The sequence below is a fragment of the Gopherus evgoodei genome, chromosome 6 (genome assembly GCF_007399415.2).
Source record: "Gopherus evgoodei ecotype Sinaloan lineage chromosome 6, rGopEvg1_v1.p, whole genome shotgun sequence".
NCBI lineage: Eukaryota > Metazoa > Chordata > Testudines > Testudinidae > Gopherus > Gopherus evgoodei.
The window spans coordinates 96,714,026-96,730,747 of NC_044327.1; the positions used below are offsets into that span (position 1 = coordinate 96,714,026).

Genomic DNA, 16,722 nt, shown 5'->3' on the forward strand with positions numbered 1-16,722 from the left:
TAATTTACAATACAATGTTGTACAGATGTACTGTGACCAACACCCTCCCAAATTTCATCCTCATCTTGGTCCTTAAGACTTCTCCCCTAGTGTTCATTTTTTGCAGCCTGACTGCAACGCAGCTCACTGGAAGAGGACACATTTGCCCATTGCCTCTTGACCAAGAGAGGAAGAAGGTGAAGGTTCCATGTACTCTTTACCTTGTAGCATCTCTAGTTACAGGTTACACTGGTTTTCTACTCTTTAAGGATGTCTGCCATAAATTACCCATACAGTAATAATCAATTAAAAAAAACAAGATTAATTAAAAACAGGAAACTGTCCAGCCCTTTATCATAGGTACCAACTCTGCATTCGTGTTAGACTGTCATCAATGTAGCAGTGTTGTGCTTCCACAAGACACCACCTTGCAGGAACTATTACATCCAACCATATCATTTAAGCAACAAATCCATAAAACACTTCCACAAACCCCTGCATTTTGCCCTAGAAAACTGCCAGTTTGGTAAGCAGTTCTCCAGCAATCAGTGGTGATGGAGTATTGGCACCAGACCTGGTCAACCTGGACAGATCTAGGCAACTTGATATTACTTCTGCTATGCATAAAGCCACTTTGATTGGGCCTTCAAAGTTGATGCGGGGTTTACACAGTGCCAGATTTAGTCAACTGAACCTCAGGAGTCTCTCCCATCTTTTGAGATTTGAGGCACCCCTCTAATCTTTGTGAGGACTAATAATAATCTAGGGCTGTCAAGTCATTAAAAAAATTAATCGTGATTAATTACTTTGTTAAACAATAATAGAATACTATGTATTTATATATTTTGGGATGTTTTCTACATTTTCAAATATATTGATTTTAATTATAACAGAATAAAAGTGTACAGTGTACTTTATATTTATTTTTGATTACAGATATTTACACTGTAAAAAACAAAAGTAATTGTATTTTTCAATTCACCTAATACAAGTACTGTAGTGCAATCTCTTTATCGTGAAAGTTGAACCTACAAATGTAGAATTATGTACAAAAAATAACAGCATTCAAAAGTAAAACAATGTAAAACTTTAGCGCCTACAATTCTACTCAGTCTTATTTCTTGTTGAGCCAATTGCTCAGACAAACAAGTTTGTTCACATTTGCAGGAGATAATGCTGCCCGCTTTTTGTTCACAATGTCACCTGAAAGTGAAAACAGATGTTCTCACGGCACTGTTGTAGCAGGCATCACAAAATATTTACATGCCAGATGCGCTAAACTTTCGTATGTCCCTACATGCTTCAACCACCATTCCAGAGGACATGCGCCCATGCTGATGACAGGTTCTGCTCGATAACAATTCACAGCTGTGTAGACCGACGCATGTTCATTTTCATTATCTGAGTCAGATACCACCAGCAGAAAGTTGTTTTTCTCTTATGGTGGTTCAGGTTCTGTAGTTTCTGCATCAGAGTATTGCTCTTTTAAGACTTATGAAAGCATGCTCCACACCTCGTCCTGCTCAGATATTGGAGGGCACTTCAGATTCTTAAACCTTGGGTCGAGTGCTGTAGCTATCTTTAGAAATCTCACATTGGTACCGTCTTTGTGTTTTGTCAAATCTGCAGCAAAAATATTCTTAAAATGAACATGTGCTGAGCCATCATCTGAGACTGCTATAACATGAAATATATGGCGGGTAAAATAGAGCTGTAGACACACAATTCTCACCTAAGGAATTCAGTCACAAATTTAATTAAAACATTTTTTTTTTTAATGAGCATCATCAGCATGGAAGCATGGTGGCTGAAGCATGAAGAGACATACGAATGTTTAGCATATTTGGCACATAAATGCCTTGCAATGCTGGTTATAAAAGTCCCATGTGAACGCCTGTTCTCATTTTCTGGTGACACTGTAAATAAGAAGCGAGCAGAATTATCTCCCGTAAATGTAAACAAACTTGTTTGTCTTGCGATTGGCTGAATGAGAAGTAGGGCTGAGTGGACTTGTAGGCTCTAAAGCTTTAGATTGTTTTGTTTTTGAGTGCAGTTATGTAACAACAAAAAATCTACATTTGTAAGCTGTACTTTCATGATATATTGCACTACAGTACTTCTATGAGGTTGTCATAAACAGATAGTTAAGGGTTAATGTCTCTTTTACCTGTAAAGGGTTAAGAAGCTCAGTAAACCTGGCTGACACCTGACCAGAGGACCAATAGGGGGACAAGATACTTTCAAATCTTAGTGGAGGGAAGTTTTTGTTTGTGCTGTTTGTTTTGTTCGTTGTTCGTTCTCGGGACTGAGAGGGACAAGACGTACATCCAGGCTTTCCCAATCTTTCTGAATCAGTCTTTCATGTTTCAAAATAGTAAGTAATAGCCAGGCAAGGCGGATTAGTCTTATGTTTGTTCCCTCAACTTGTAAATGGTGTTTTTGCTGGAAGGATTTTTTACCTCTGTTGCTGTAACTTTGTATCTAAGGCTGGGGAGGGGGGCTTCCCTCTAGTCTATATGAATCTGAGTACCCTGTAGAGCATTTTCCATCCTGATTTTACAGAGATAATTTTTACCTTTTCTTTCTTTAATTAAAAGCTTTCTTTTTAAGAAACTGATTGATTTTTCCTTGTTTTAAAATCCAAGGGATTGAGTCTGAACTCACCAGGGATTGGTGGGGGGAAAAGGAGGGGGATGGTTAATTCCTCTTTGTTTTAAGATCCAAGGAGTTTGGATCTGTGTACGCCTCTCAAGGCAACCCAGGGAGGGAAAAGTCTGGGGGGGGGAAGGAGGAGGATGGTTAATTTCTCCTTGTTTTAAGACCCAAGGGGTTTGGGTCTTGGGTTTCCCAGGGAAGGTTTTGGGGGAACAGAAAGTGTGCCAGGCACTAACTTCTGGCTGGTGGCAGCGTACCAGACCTAAGCTAATAATTAAGCTTAGGAGTGTTCATGCAGGTCCTCACTTCTTGAACTCTAAAGTTCAAAGTGGGGAAAAAACCTTGACAGAGGTGAATTGAAAAATACTGTTCATTTTATTATTTTCACAGTGCAAATATTTGTAACAAAAATAATATAAAGTGAACAGTGTACACTTTATATTCTGTGTTGTAACTGAAATCAATATACTTGAAAATGTAGAAAACATTAAAAAATATTTAATACATTTCAATTGGTATTCTATTGCTTAATATTGCGATTGAAACTGCAATTAATCACGATTAACTTTTTTAATTAACGATTAATGTTTTTGAGTTAATCACACAAGTTAACTGCGATTAATCGACAGCCCTTTAATAATCGTGCCATAAGGGCACCCTTGCTCCCCTTTCTTAAATTAAGAAAAGCTGACTAATGTCATTTACAATAAACAAAAATAACCCGCAAAATGCAGGGGGGCGGGCCAACAAGGAAAGCACCAAGGCCATTTAGTGTACTAAGACTTTGCTATACATTCAGTCATGAGAAAATTGAGTAGAGGTTGGAACCTGTTTCCTTTTATTCCCATGGAACTCAACTTGGGAGGAAAGTGGATCAGTCATAGGTTAAAATAAACCCCATAGATAAGCTAGCTAAATTCATTCCTTAACCTTCTTCTTTTCTAAAATTCCTTCTACTTTAACTCTATTCTATATAAACATCCCTAAGCTAGAACAAGAATTTCACATGCAACAAAAGCCAAACAGCATAAAGTAATGTAGGCAAATACCTGAAGGACAAACAGTGCATGAAATGAATCCTGAATTTCCAATTGGTTTAAGCAGTTCAGGAGAAACAGAAAAAAGACTGCTGTCATATGGCTGCTGGCTTCACCTTAAGTGTATAAACTGAACCTTAATCTTCAGGGTACAAAAATTAATCTCATGAAAAACTGTAAAGGTCATCCCTAAAACCATAAAATTAATTCTTTAAACTAACGGAAGCTAAAACAGATTAATCATATTGGGTGGAAATGTTCAGCTCATTGAACACAAGATTACAAAAAAAGGAATGGATATTAAGATAAAATGAAACCCTGCAACAGAAAAAACAGAATAAAAATTGCCAAGAATTTTACACTACATCGATTTATAAATTGTATAGTATGTTATACATGTAGTATAGTATATGCAGACTCTAAATACTGCAGCATAGGACAGGATATGTAAAACTACATTCTGTTTACAGATCGCTGTAACATCTAAATGAAAAAACATAAAAGGTAAATTAGAGGTAAACCCCTATGAATTTCCTCATCTTTCTCATTTAAAGGAAAACCTAAAGATTAGTTATACATCTTTAACTAAATGTAATTTTCAAAACAGGTTTTAGAAAAAAAAAACACGTGATTAATTCAATATCTTTTTTTAAAGAAACCATGAAAGCTACAGTTATCACTACAGACAGATAGGTAGATGTAAGGCAGCTTACATCAACCTAATTATGTCAGTGTCTACAATACAGCCTTTCTTCCACCAACATAAGTGTCCTACTACACTGACATAACTACTCCACCTCCACGAGAGGTGTAGGGCAACACAGTGGCTGTGTGACACTGTGGGATACTTACACTGGCTGCTGGCTGTCATTGTTGTCAATTTCATGGCTTCTTGCTGGAGCTGTGAAATTGACAAGAAAGCCCAGCTCCAGCTCCGCTCCCAGAGGGGCTGTCACCCTGGCTCGCGCTGCCTCCAGGATTTTCTGCCAGGAATCTGGCTGTCCCCCTGCAATTGTGGCTCCTCACTCCAGGGCAGGCTGCTTCTCATGCTCCCCACTCTGAGCTGGGTGCCGACCCTGCTCCCAACTCCAAAGGGAGCTCAAATTATTTATTTTATTGAAGAGAAGATTAAGGGGCAATTTGATTATGGTCTGTGTATATCATTACCTAAACAGGGAAAAGATATTTGATATGAGGAGACTCCTCTAGCAGACAAAGGCACAAGATCTAATGGCTGGAAGTTGAAATCAGCAAAGTTCAAACTAGAAATAAGATGCAATTTTTTAACAGTGTAGGTAATTAACCATTGGAACAGATTACCAAGGGATGTGTAAATTCTTCTTCACTTGAAGTCTTTCAAAAAGATATGCTCTAGTTCAGTGACAAGTTGTTGGGCCAGACATAGTAGTCAATAGATAAAACTCTATGTCCTGTGTTTTATAGGTCAGACTATACACATCATAACAGCACCTTCTGGACCTAAAAATCTATTAATCTAAATCTAATAAGGGCATAAATAGAACTCTGATGTAGGAAATAGGAGTGAAAAACAATTTATCTTCATTTTGATTGTAAATTGTTACAGATAGGTAACTGTTTTTTTATCTACCCAGACAGTACATAAATAATGACTTTTAGACCAACAATAGGAGACTCAGTAATATTAATAACTTTTCTTCATTTCAATTTATCTGAAAACAAGGAAAAGCAAGAAAGTTGGGGGAAACATCAGTTTCACATTCAAAATTAGCTGAATTTTTTGAAGAAAAAGAAGTTCATTTGCTCTACCTGTTCATTCCTTCAGTCTGAACTGCCAAATACACAGTAAGATAGTATATGTACTGTATCAGTGTGTCCTTAATCTTCTCTGTCAAAGCTGTTTTATTTGTTAATACAAAAACACGTGCAGAAGTCATTTCTGATTGATTCAATTTGACAACCATACAAAATCCTGTAATTGTTTTTCATGGCAATTACATGAAATGACTACTGAAAACTATCACACACTATAGTTATAAATACACGGACATACACACAAATGTATCATGAGTAGAAGTAATGAGATCTGAGATGTTTTTAATTCTTCCTCATCCCTTCCCTGCATCTTCCTCAAGGAAAGTGGAGAATCTCAGAAACAGGTCTTTCTACAGATTTTTCAATGGGGAAATGGTAAACTTTAATTTAAAGAAAAAAAGATAAAGGCCACTTACAGTGAAGAAATTCTTGACATCTAAATCAATGCATATTTGTTTTCTTGAGTCTGCAAGTCAAAAATAATGCAATATCTTTCCTAAATCACTATAGTGGCATTTAGAGAAGTGTGATCATCCGAACTTTAAAGTTTAATTATCAGTAACAATGACCCTCACTATTTATAGCAACAAAGAGGAACTTCCATTAGCCCAGTGAAACCTCTTTTTCTCAACCAGTTCTTGATAGGGGGTCCAGTTTGAAACTTTATCAGTTCCTCTGGATTCCCAAACTTAATCTCATCAATAACCTCTACAATAGTTTATTTCAAGCTGTGGAACAGTGCCTTGGCACAACAACCTACATAGAATAAAATACAAGTCACCACTGTTCCACTGGAAGTAAACAGTAGTGCTACTTGTACTAAAAGTCTAATGCTACCAGTATTTCAAGGATTAAACGTTGGAATCGCTGCTAACATATTATCAATGTGGTATATGAAAATGTAGATTCACTAGAACAATTGGCACACATGCAAGGAGATACTACATCTTCTTAGTTATTCATTCTACGTCCACCTTTGTCCACTTGTAACGTAGGCAAACATATTTCCCAAGAGCAGTGACATGAATAAGATGACAGAAGCCATAGAGGCAAAACACAACTAAGTCTGCCCCCATCCCAAGGAGTCAAAAACTGGTGTCACTCTGTCTATAAACATGAGTCTCACAGATGTACTGCTTAACAGTAAAACCACATCAGTCTCAGCTGAGACCTTTGATATGAGAAAACTACTTATCACTGATTCTCTTCATCTTCCTACAAATAGGAAATCATTACATCATGCTCCCTATCAGTCTTTTACCTCATCAGACTGGAAGCACGGAGAATGTGGTGCAGCTCTCTCCAGCCTTCTCCACACTGTTTCTGATTCTTCCACAAAGAACAGAAAGGATAAAGGAAAAGAAGGAAAAAAAAAAAGAAATGCATGAAGGAAAAAAGATAAAGAAAGGAGACAAGGAGTCACTGCCCTATTACACCAAGAGAAATGAGAGAGAACTCAGGGACATTAGTCTCAATCAGAAGACTGGCCTTCCAGATTCCAACAAGCAAGTCCCATCTTCCCTCCTTTCTCTCCCACAGTCCTTCTCCCTGACCCAAGCAATTTCTCTCTCCCCTCGTTCTATATTGCTGCAGCCAAAAGTGCAACTCTTTTTCACTGGCAAAATTCCAAACCACCTGCTCAATAGTAGCCCCTGCTGGCAATCATATCTATTGCACTTGCCTGTGATTGATATGTATCCTCTGCCCAACTTAACTGCCCAATACACGTATTCTCCCAACAAAGCGCAACACAACTCTCCATGTGCCTGCCGTGGACATGTCCACTGCCTCTGTGTTCAGAGACCAAAAAGGGAGGCTTTTCTATATCATTGAAATCCCTGAATTTTTAGGTACCCAGTCTTTCTGCCCCTGTCAAGTCCCTTATTCTCCTCGGTCCCATGACCCCACTGACTAGACAGGTACTTCTGTTAACCAAGGATTGTTTGTGCCTTGGAGGATCTCAACTTCTTTTACTTTCAGATGAAAAATGCTATATAAAACCCTTTATTTTAAATAACTACCTCAAAGCATTCTTATAGGAGAGATCACAACCATCTAAAGATACTTTCCCCACATCCTGCCAGCCAGTGGTTTCCCCAGGACTTGAAATTACGGGGGGGGTTTCGAATTTACGGGGGGGGGGTGTCAGGACCAATGAGATATATAAAAGAGATATGAAAAAAGTAAATGTTTTGTTAGCATTATGCAAATTTAACATAAGGAAAGTGCAAGTTACACCAAAACACATAACAGATCTAGAATTCTAAAAAAAAAAAAAATTTTTAAAAATGTATTTAATTAAATTGACTTTTGAAAAGTAAGCCATCATGGGATAAAAGGGCAGTCCTCTCATGGATCAGTAAATGGTTAAAAGATGGGAAACAAAGGGTAGGAATAAATTATCAGTTTTCAGAACGGAGAGAGATAAATAGTGGTATCCTTGAGGGGTCAGTACTGTTCACCATATTCATCTGGAAAAATGGGCAAAATTTGCAGATGATACAAAACTATTCAAGATAGTTAAGTCCCAGGCAGACTGCGAAGAGTTACAAAGGGATTCCACAAAACTGAGTGACTGGGCAACAAAATGGCAAATTAAATTCAATGTTGATAAATCCAAAGTAATGCACATTGGAAAGCAATCTCAACTATACATACAAAATGATGGCATCTGAATTAGCTGTTAACACTCATGAAAGATTTTGGAGTCATTGTGGATAGTTCTCTGAAAACATCCACTCAATGTGCAGCAGCAGTCACAAAAGCAAACAATGTTGGGAATCATTAAGAAAGGGATAGATAATAAGACAGAAAATATCACATTGCCTCTATATAAATCCATGGTACGTGCACACCTTGAATAGTGTGTGCAGATCTGGTTACCCATCCTAAAAATATATATATTGGAATAGGAAAAGGTACAGACATGGGCAACTAAAATGATCAGGGGCATGAAACAGGAGGAGAGATTAAAATAACTGGGAATCTTCAGCTTAGAAAAGAGATGATTAATGGGGATATGATAGAGGTATACAAAATCTCGACTGGTGCGAAGAAAGTGAATAAGGAAATTTTATTTAATCCTTCACATAACACAAGAACTAGCAGTCACCCAATGAAATTAATAGGCAGCAGGTTTTAAAAAAACAAAAGGAAGTACTTGTTCACACAATATAAAGTCAACCCAGGGAACTCTTTGCCAGAGGATGCTGTGAAGACCAAAACTATAACAGGATTATAAAAAGAACTAGATAAATTCCTGGAGAACAGGTCCATCTGTGGCTATTAGCCAGGATGGGGAGGGATGCAATACCATGCTCTGAGTGTCCCTAGCCTGTTTGCCAGAAGCTGGGAATGGGCAACAGGGGATGGTCACTTGATGATTACCTGTTCTGTTCATTCCCTCTGAAGCACTTGGCCTTGACCACTGTTGTAAGACAGGGTACTGGGCTATATGGACCATTGGTCTGATCCAGTATGACCATTCTTATGTAAAAATTAATTATAATAATAAAAATGTTTAGTACAGAAACTCCCCAACATAATGACCTCCTAAGATAGCAACAATGTGAGATAACAACCTTGGCAAATAATGCATTTTAAAAATCTTGGCCTGCTAGGAAACATATTTATATATGTTTCCATTCCCAGCCACAAATCTAGCATTCTGGAGCAAAGTGACTAAAATATAGCCCAACAAACAAATGTTTATTTAACATGCCCCTCAGTTTTCCCTCCACCGCACTCCACTCACCGGTGTTGTCCTTGGTCAGTGGAGACTCAGAGTTCAGAGGTGCTTTCACATGAGTACACCTTCCAGGTGGAGGACAAGAAGGCACCTTGCTTGTTCCTCCAGCTGCTCACTATTCGCTCTGGCCACGTCTGTTTGTTGTGCCACCGTTCACTCCACCACTCTGTTGCCAATGGCCCTGCGCAGTCACCGTCGGCTGCCACCTGCCACTGTGACCTCTGCAAGTTGGTCTCTTGAGGTTCCACCAGCTCTCAGTGATTTCAGCTGAGCTCTCAGTGCGGGAACCTTGCTTGCTGCTAGTGCAGTCTGGGCTGTCTCTTACACAAAAACACTGTCCCCACAACAGGACTAAGCACTTAGACCTGATTGTTAGTGATTTCAGCTGCAGTGGTCACTTAACAGAACAAAAGACTATCTATGGAGCCTAATCAGCTCTGTCTTTAAACAGTGGAGAGGGACAGGTCCCCACCCTCTTTCTTGATACCTTCAAATCATCACAGGCTACAGTTCTACTGCCCTTTACTCATACAATAAGAACAACATTTCATCCTCCATTCCCCCCACATTCAAGTGGTTTGTAACCCAACCCCAGCCAAAATCTATCACTTGGACAACACAGCTCTGTTTGCCGGATACCTAGGTAGATTAGGTGTGAATGTAAATATAATCTGGCCCTGAAGCCTTTCCCCGCAGCCCCAGCTCATCACTAGCTGTCAGGGAGAGCTCATTTAGACTTTGCTTACAAATCATCATTTGAAATTATTAGGTTGGCCAACATCACTGAAATGAATGCACTAACATCATAAAAAACAGCTGTATAAGGAAGCAAGGAAGCTAGTCTATGTTCCTACTTTTCAAATCTATTATACTTTTTCAGATACACATATTTTATCATACACTGTATAAGCTTTTAAAGTGTGTATTAATGTTTCAGTTTAAATTCAGATTTCCAAACAGTCACTGAATTGGTATGTAACTAGCTCACAAAACTGGGGGGGGGAGAGTGTTGGGGAAATTCGGGGGGAGGGGGGTGTACACCCCCCCCGGGGAGGGTGTAGGGAAATCACTGCTGCCAGCTATGCTTCCTAGTATCATCATTCTCCCACCCTAACCAAAGTGTATAAAGATCAATGCCAGCACACTACTAAAACTGGTCCTAGAAACTGTGAATCACCTTCAGGGTCAAATAAATGATGATAAGATATCAGCGGAAGCTCTAGAAGAGTAGGAGGATAACAATCATCAGAATATCTGAGGAGTAGCCCTGTTAGTCTGGATCTGTAAAAGCAGCAAAGAATCCTGTGGCACCTTACAGACTAACAGACATTTAGGAGCATGAGCTTTCGTGGGTGAATACCCACTTCGTCGGATGCATGCATAATCCTAGGAGCCAGACGCCGCCATTCCCACCTCAGATTCTCAGTGGCTTGTCCTCTATGAACAAGCTTCTAATGATCAATACTGTATCTCTCTACTCCTTAACTGCAACAGTGTGACGGGATCCCCGGGGTGCAATCTAGGACTGTGGGACCGCTGTGCCCCCTTAACTCACTAATCTGGGATGTCTCTCACAATGCCTTACTGGTGATAAGCAGCAAACCCTTCCAGGTGCTGTTACCATTCAGTACAACTGCATGTGGAAACTCGCACCCAGCTAGATTGCATGAATGCTCCCAGCACCACTTACGAATCACACAGAGAAAGGCACCGGCTAAGTCCCCCCAGCTCCCAGCACCGTACCACAGGAATCCACCATCTTACATCGCTAAAACCCTTTCTTGAGCAAGGTAAGTTTATTAATTGGTTCATCACTTGATCAATGGAAAGCAAACATACACCAGCCTTTGTAACCTGAGCAAATTTACCAAGCACTTCAGTCAAACTCACTGGTAAGGATAAACATTAGAGTAAGTTTATTGATTACAAAAGATTTTAGAGTGGTAGCCGTGTCAGTCTGTATCAGCAAAAAAAATCGAGGCGTATTTGTGGCACCTTAGAGACTAACACATTTATTTGAGCATAAGTTTTGGTGGGCTAAAACCCACTTCATGGGATGCATGTAGACGAAAATACAGGAGGAAGATATATATACACAGAGGACATGAAAAAATGGGTGTTGCCATACTAACTATAACGAGAGTAATCAGTTAAGGTGGGCTATTATCAGCAGGAGAAAAAAAACTTTTGTAGTGATAATCAGGATGGCCCATTTCCAACAGTTGACAAGAAGGTGTGAGTAACAGTAGGGGAATTTTTTTTCCTTATAAGTGATAGGCAAAAGTCAGAGTAGTTACCAAAGGAAAATAAAAGATAAACACACAGTCTTAACTCTCAACCTTATTAGACTAGGCAATATCTAGACTAAGCAGTTTTTCTCACTCCACTTGATACTGCAGGTTAGTTACAGTCTTTCATATGCAGCCTCTCCCTGTTAGCCTGAATTTAAGATACGTGGAAGGGCAACACAGGAAAACTATGAAAATCATGACCACTTGGATAATACTGTGTTACTAAATTTATATCCAAAAAGAGATGTTCAAAAGCTATAGAAGGAAGATTAACAGGAATTGTCTAGCAATTGCAAAGATGGACATGTAAATCGGAAGTTAAATACTGAACCATCTACGAAAACTTGTCTCTTTGTAACTGCAGTACTTTTCCTTGAAGCACCATTTTGGTCATTAGTATTAAGATACATAGGAAGATCACAGAAGAGGGACTAAGTCAGTGGTCCCTAACCTTTTCGTCTGGCGGGCGCCAGACAAAGGACCGTGGTGGCGGTCAAACATCGGCCGAAATGCCTCCAAATTTCTGCGGCATTTCGGCAGCAATGCTTCTCGATGACGCTGCTTGTCAGCAGAAAGTGGCGTCATTGAGAGACGTCGCTGCTGAAATACCGGGCACGTTGGGGACCCCTGGACTAAGTGAGGCCTGCCTACTATGAGGAACATTTCTCATTAATCTTAATAATAAAATATGAAGTACTGAAATTAATCTTAGAAAATATGATAAATGTTCGTGACCAATTCAGAAATGTTAACTTCTACATTTTCTGTTATGATTTAAATCTTTCCTCTGAAAAATCCATTTGCTATAGCAATTAGTTCATCAATTTCCAATGCACATAAAAGTGCAGAAAATAATTAAAGGAAAGCAAAGAAATATTTGCATAACAAAAATTACTGTGTACAGTGTTGTAACACACATAAAACTACCTCCACCAAACAAGGATATTCCACCAGAGAAGTAGATCACATCATGGAATGGGCCACCCAAATACTCCAAGAGAACCTGCTTCGGTACAGAAATAAAACCCTCTCGGACTACTACCCCTAGTTGTCACCTACCACCCCACAGTGGAACCCATATGGGGTATCAAACAACTACAACCCATACTCGATGGGAACCCCATCCTGAAAGAAATCTTTCTTGAATCCCTCTTCTGGCCTTCAAAACAACCCCTAAACCTCTCCAAGCTCATCATAATAAGCAACCTCCCCACAGACCAGGACACACCAACTCAAAGCAGCACCAGACCAGATGCAAAATCTGCAGACACATTTCCATTGCTACAATTATCAACATTCCCCACAACACATCTTTCAAGATTCATGGATCCAACACATGCCTATCACAACATGTGGTGTACCTTATCCAGTGTATTAAATGCCCCAATAGCAACATGAGTGAAACCAGACAAACACTATGCTCTCAAATGAACTCAAACAATAAAGTGATAAATGATAAAAGACAAAAACACCACATCACCTGTGGGTGAACACTTTTCACAAAGCAATCACTCTGTATCTGACCTATCAGTCCTCATCCTCAAAGGAAATCTGCACATTATTTCCAAAGACAAACCTGGGAACTTAAATTCATAACAGTGCTAGCACTAAAAATCATGGATTGAATAGACACACTGGATTTATGGCTTATAACTACAATGTATAACCAGGGCCGTACCAAATTCATGGCTGTGAAAAATGCAACACGGACAGTGAAATCTGGTCTCTCCCGTGATATCTGGTCTTTTGTATACTTTTACCCTATACTATACAGATTTGGGGTTGGGGGGGAGGAACAGACACCAGCGTTTCTCAAACAGGGGGTCCTGACACAAAAGAGGGTCATGGGGGGATAGCAAGGTTATTGTAGGGGGGTTGCGGTATTGTCACCCCTACTCCTGCGCTGCTTTTAGAGCTGGGTGATCAGACAGCAGCAGCTGCTGGCCAGGCAACCAGCTCTGAAGGCAGCACCTGCTAGCAGCAGTGCAGAAGTAAGCATGGCAATACCATATCATGCAGCCCTTACTTCTGAGCTGCTACCTTCAGAGTTGGGTCAGGACCCTTACAGTTACAACACCATGAAATTTTAGATTTAAATATCTGAACTCAAGAAATTTACAATTTTTAAAATCCCTTGACCAAAATGAACCATGAATTTGGTAGGCCCTATGTATAAGCCCCTAACAACTCCCGTTCCAGATGTTTACCCTCCTCCTTCCTTTGAAAATTTACTACCTGAATATTAATGATTTGGAATGGAGCCCTTAATTCTTTATGTTCTTCAAAGTAGCAAGTAGAATTATCATCTGATTAAGCAAGTAGAATAGTCAGCTATCCTCTACACACAAATGCAATGTTATTATTTGATTTCATGTTAAGCTTTGAGGGGCTTTTATAAAATCAGTGACTGTGCAGTCCTGATGGACCACTATGAAGTCCAACTCAGTTGATTTTTTTTTTTTTTTTTTTTTGCAATAAGTAGGCAAACAAACTATATACACCGGAACTACATTTCCAGAATCAATTGTCAAATAACACTCAGCTGCTAAGCAACTTCAGTCAGTTCTACATTTTAATAGCACTTACACTGCATGTATGAATATACATCATATAGTCTCCAAACATAAGACCCATGGAATCTTTTGTGAAACATATGCCTCCAAGAACATGCAGCCTCATAAATAAAAATTACACCATGGAGAATAAACAGATATTTGTGCAGAGATGCCTATCAAAATTAGCCTACCATCCAGCAAATATTTTGAATGAAATTCTGGACTCACTGTAGTCAATGGCATATCTCCAATTGACTTCAACTAGTCCGGAATGTCATCTTTTGTCTTTAACTAGGAAACAATCCATTAATAAAAAGCATCATCTGCAGTTTGTTTCTTTGCCTTTTTAAGTACAAAGCACTTAAAATGTTGATTTATTTAAACATAATCGGGGTGCAAGAAAATGGGAAATTCTTTAAGGTAGTCAAAGCTTGTTCAAGCATTTTTAATAGTAACAATTTTGATATCTCAACTTCTTACTGCCTTAGTTATTTTATTACTAGAACATGAACAATGTTGTTAGTACAGAAAACAGAATCCTTATTACTAAGACTCACCAAGAAGGGCAGACATATTCTGAAAGATTCGCAGCAGCTCAGGAGTAAGACATGGGCTATTCTCCAATGTCACTAACCTAAGAGTAGATTAAATACAAAATTGTTTATATTTAGTTCCCTGTTTTACCTAATAAACACATTAAGCGGAACAATTTTGACAAGTGTAAAAATATTGTAATCTTCTAGTATCAATATAAAATCTCTCCAAATGAAGAATGCCACAATAATTTGAAATGATTATCTTTCAAAAAGGTATTTCCCACACTGCTGGTCTGTGGAATACTTACTGGTTCTGTCATTTCAAAAGAATGGGGAAAGAAGCAAACAAACATTTTTATTCCTCTCTATTTTTGTTTTTTAAATGACGGCTGTTTGAAGCTGCTCAGAGGTTTGGAATGTTCAAAATATCGACACGGGATTTGGATTAATGGGCAGAGTGCAGGTAAAGTGGATAAAGTTGCATGCTACATGCATCAAGACAACATACTAGCATTCTGGACCTCTAAGAAATTTCAAAGATTCACCAGTTAAAGAAACCCATGCTACAGAAATGTCTCCCTTTCCCCTCAAAATATCATTGTTCTGAGATGTAATATCCTGCATTGGTGACAATCAAGTGAGAGCAGACTACATATATTATTCTATGTTCCAATTTATAATTCCTGTGGGTGGATAATCAATGAAATTTGTCATTATGTTTTTAAGCAAAGCACATGATTAAAAAAACACTACAAGCTCCACTGGTCAAAACAGCAGTAGCCCATCATTTGCTTGATCCCAAATCCGAGCTTGCCACATGGACAATTTAGTATACATATTAAATATATGTTTCCAAGCAAGTCACTTTTTTGTAGTAGTGATAAAAATATTAATGTGCACTGTTCTCTTCTCTTGGGGAAAATAAGAAAAAGTAAAAAATAATATCTGCTGAGCAAAGTTCTTCCACTTACCATAATTCCAAGCCATCTTCCAGAAGATAAACATGTGGAGGCTGAGAAACATCTGTACTTAGCTGAATAATTGGAAGTAGGAAAGGGTAGAGGTTCTTGCTGTCTGCTCCTAATCCCTGCATGAGAAACAAAAAAAACAACATAAAACAATTTTTTAAAAAAATCTGATCTGAAACAGAAAATTTTAGATATTTTCTTTTTAGGCTAAACCTATTTTCTACCTTTACTCATTACACCAATGAAGTCAGCTGGATTTCATTTTTACATTAGTAATGGAACACAACAAATTCTAGCATACTGGCACTAAAAATAAAACCATGAGCCTAGCACATACAGTCACTACATTTTTATACCACATATTACACTAGAGCACATACATATAAAGCCATACACTTTAAAATGACTTGGGCAATAGACATATCAGCAAACCAGTTTAGACTTTCATTACTTAGGGAAAACTGATTGAGATTTGTCTTTAGACCCATTCAGGTTTATCTTTAAACCTACTGGAAGAGTAGAAACAGCAGCATTTGGGGATGGACTGTTCTCCTCTCTTTGAGGTGAACATATGAGAAAATAAAAACTCATGGATTGGTGAAGAAGAGAGGCTGGGGTTTCACAACACCTCCCATCTAAGTCCTACACCCATATATCCCTCTGCACTTAATCATGTGAGTCAGGATAGGGCCTAAGACAGACTCTGGGGCATGCTAAAGCAGCATCAGCAGAAGGATTTCAAACCAGACTTTGGAACTATATGACTAATGATATACACACTAAAATATATCAATTGTATACAGCAAGTAAATATAAATATTATATCACTTCAAATATTTTGAGCACAGTAAAATTCTGAAAAGTTTGCAAAACCCTTTATAAATAGTATACACATTTTAAATCATTTTGATGTCAATCATGCTTTCTCTAGAAAAAAAACTTAAGAGTAGCACAGATGGAACCTATAAATACTTAATGGAAACCAGGGGATAAAACATTTTAAAGAAGGGAAAGGTGTCAAAATTTACTTTGTGGATTTTATCACACCTTAAAGCTTTTGAGATGTTCTTGGAACAGGAAGAATATAAATTCTTCTAACAAGGATTCATATTTATAATGATATTGATTTTTTTTAAATAACCAATATAAAAAATGACCT

At 38.4% G+C, this 16,722-nt stretch overlaps 1 protein-coding gene across 9 annotated transcripts in view; it reads right to left on the reverse strand.

Annotated features, from left to right (window-relative positions):
- The window catches only part of IPO11 (importin 11), a 260,517-nt gene that overhangs the window by 142,436 nt on the left and 101,359 nt on the right, over positions 1-16,722 (reverse strand). For all 9 annotated transcript variants that reach the window (XM_030566003.1, XM_030566006.1, XM_030566000.1 and 6 more), the window contains exons 22-23: positions 15,567-15,682; positions 14,617-14,693 (exon numbers count right to left, since the gene is read on the reverse strand). In XM_030566003.1, coding sequence (XP_030421863.1) covers positions 14,617-14,693; positions 15,567-15,682 — 193 coding nt within the window. The remainder of the gene's footprint in view (positions 1-14,616; positions 14,694-15,566; positions 15,683-16,722) is intronic.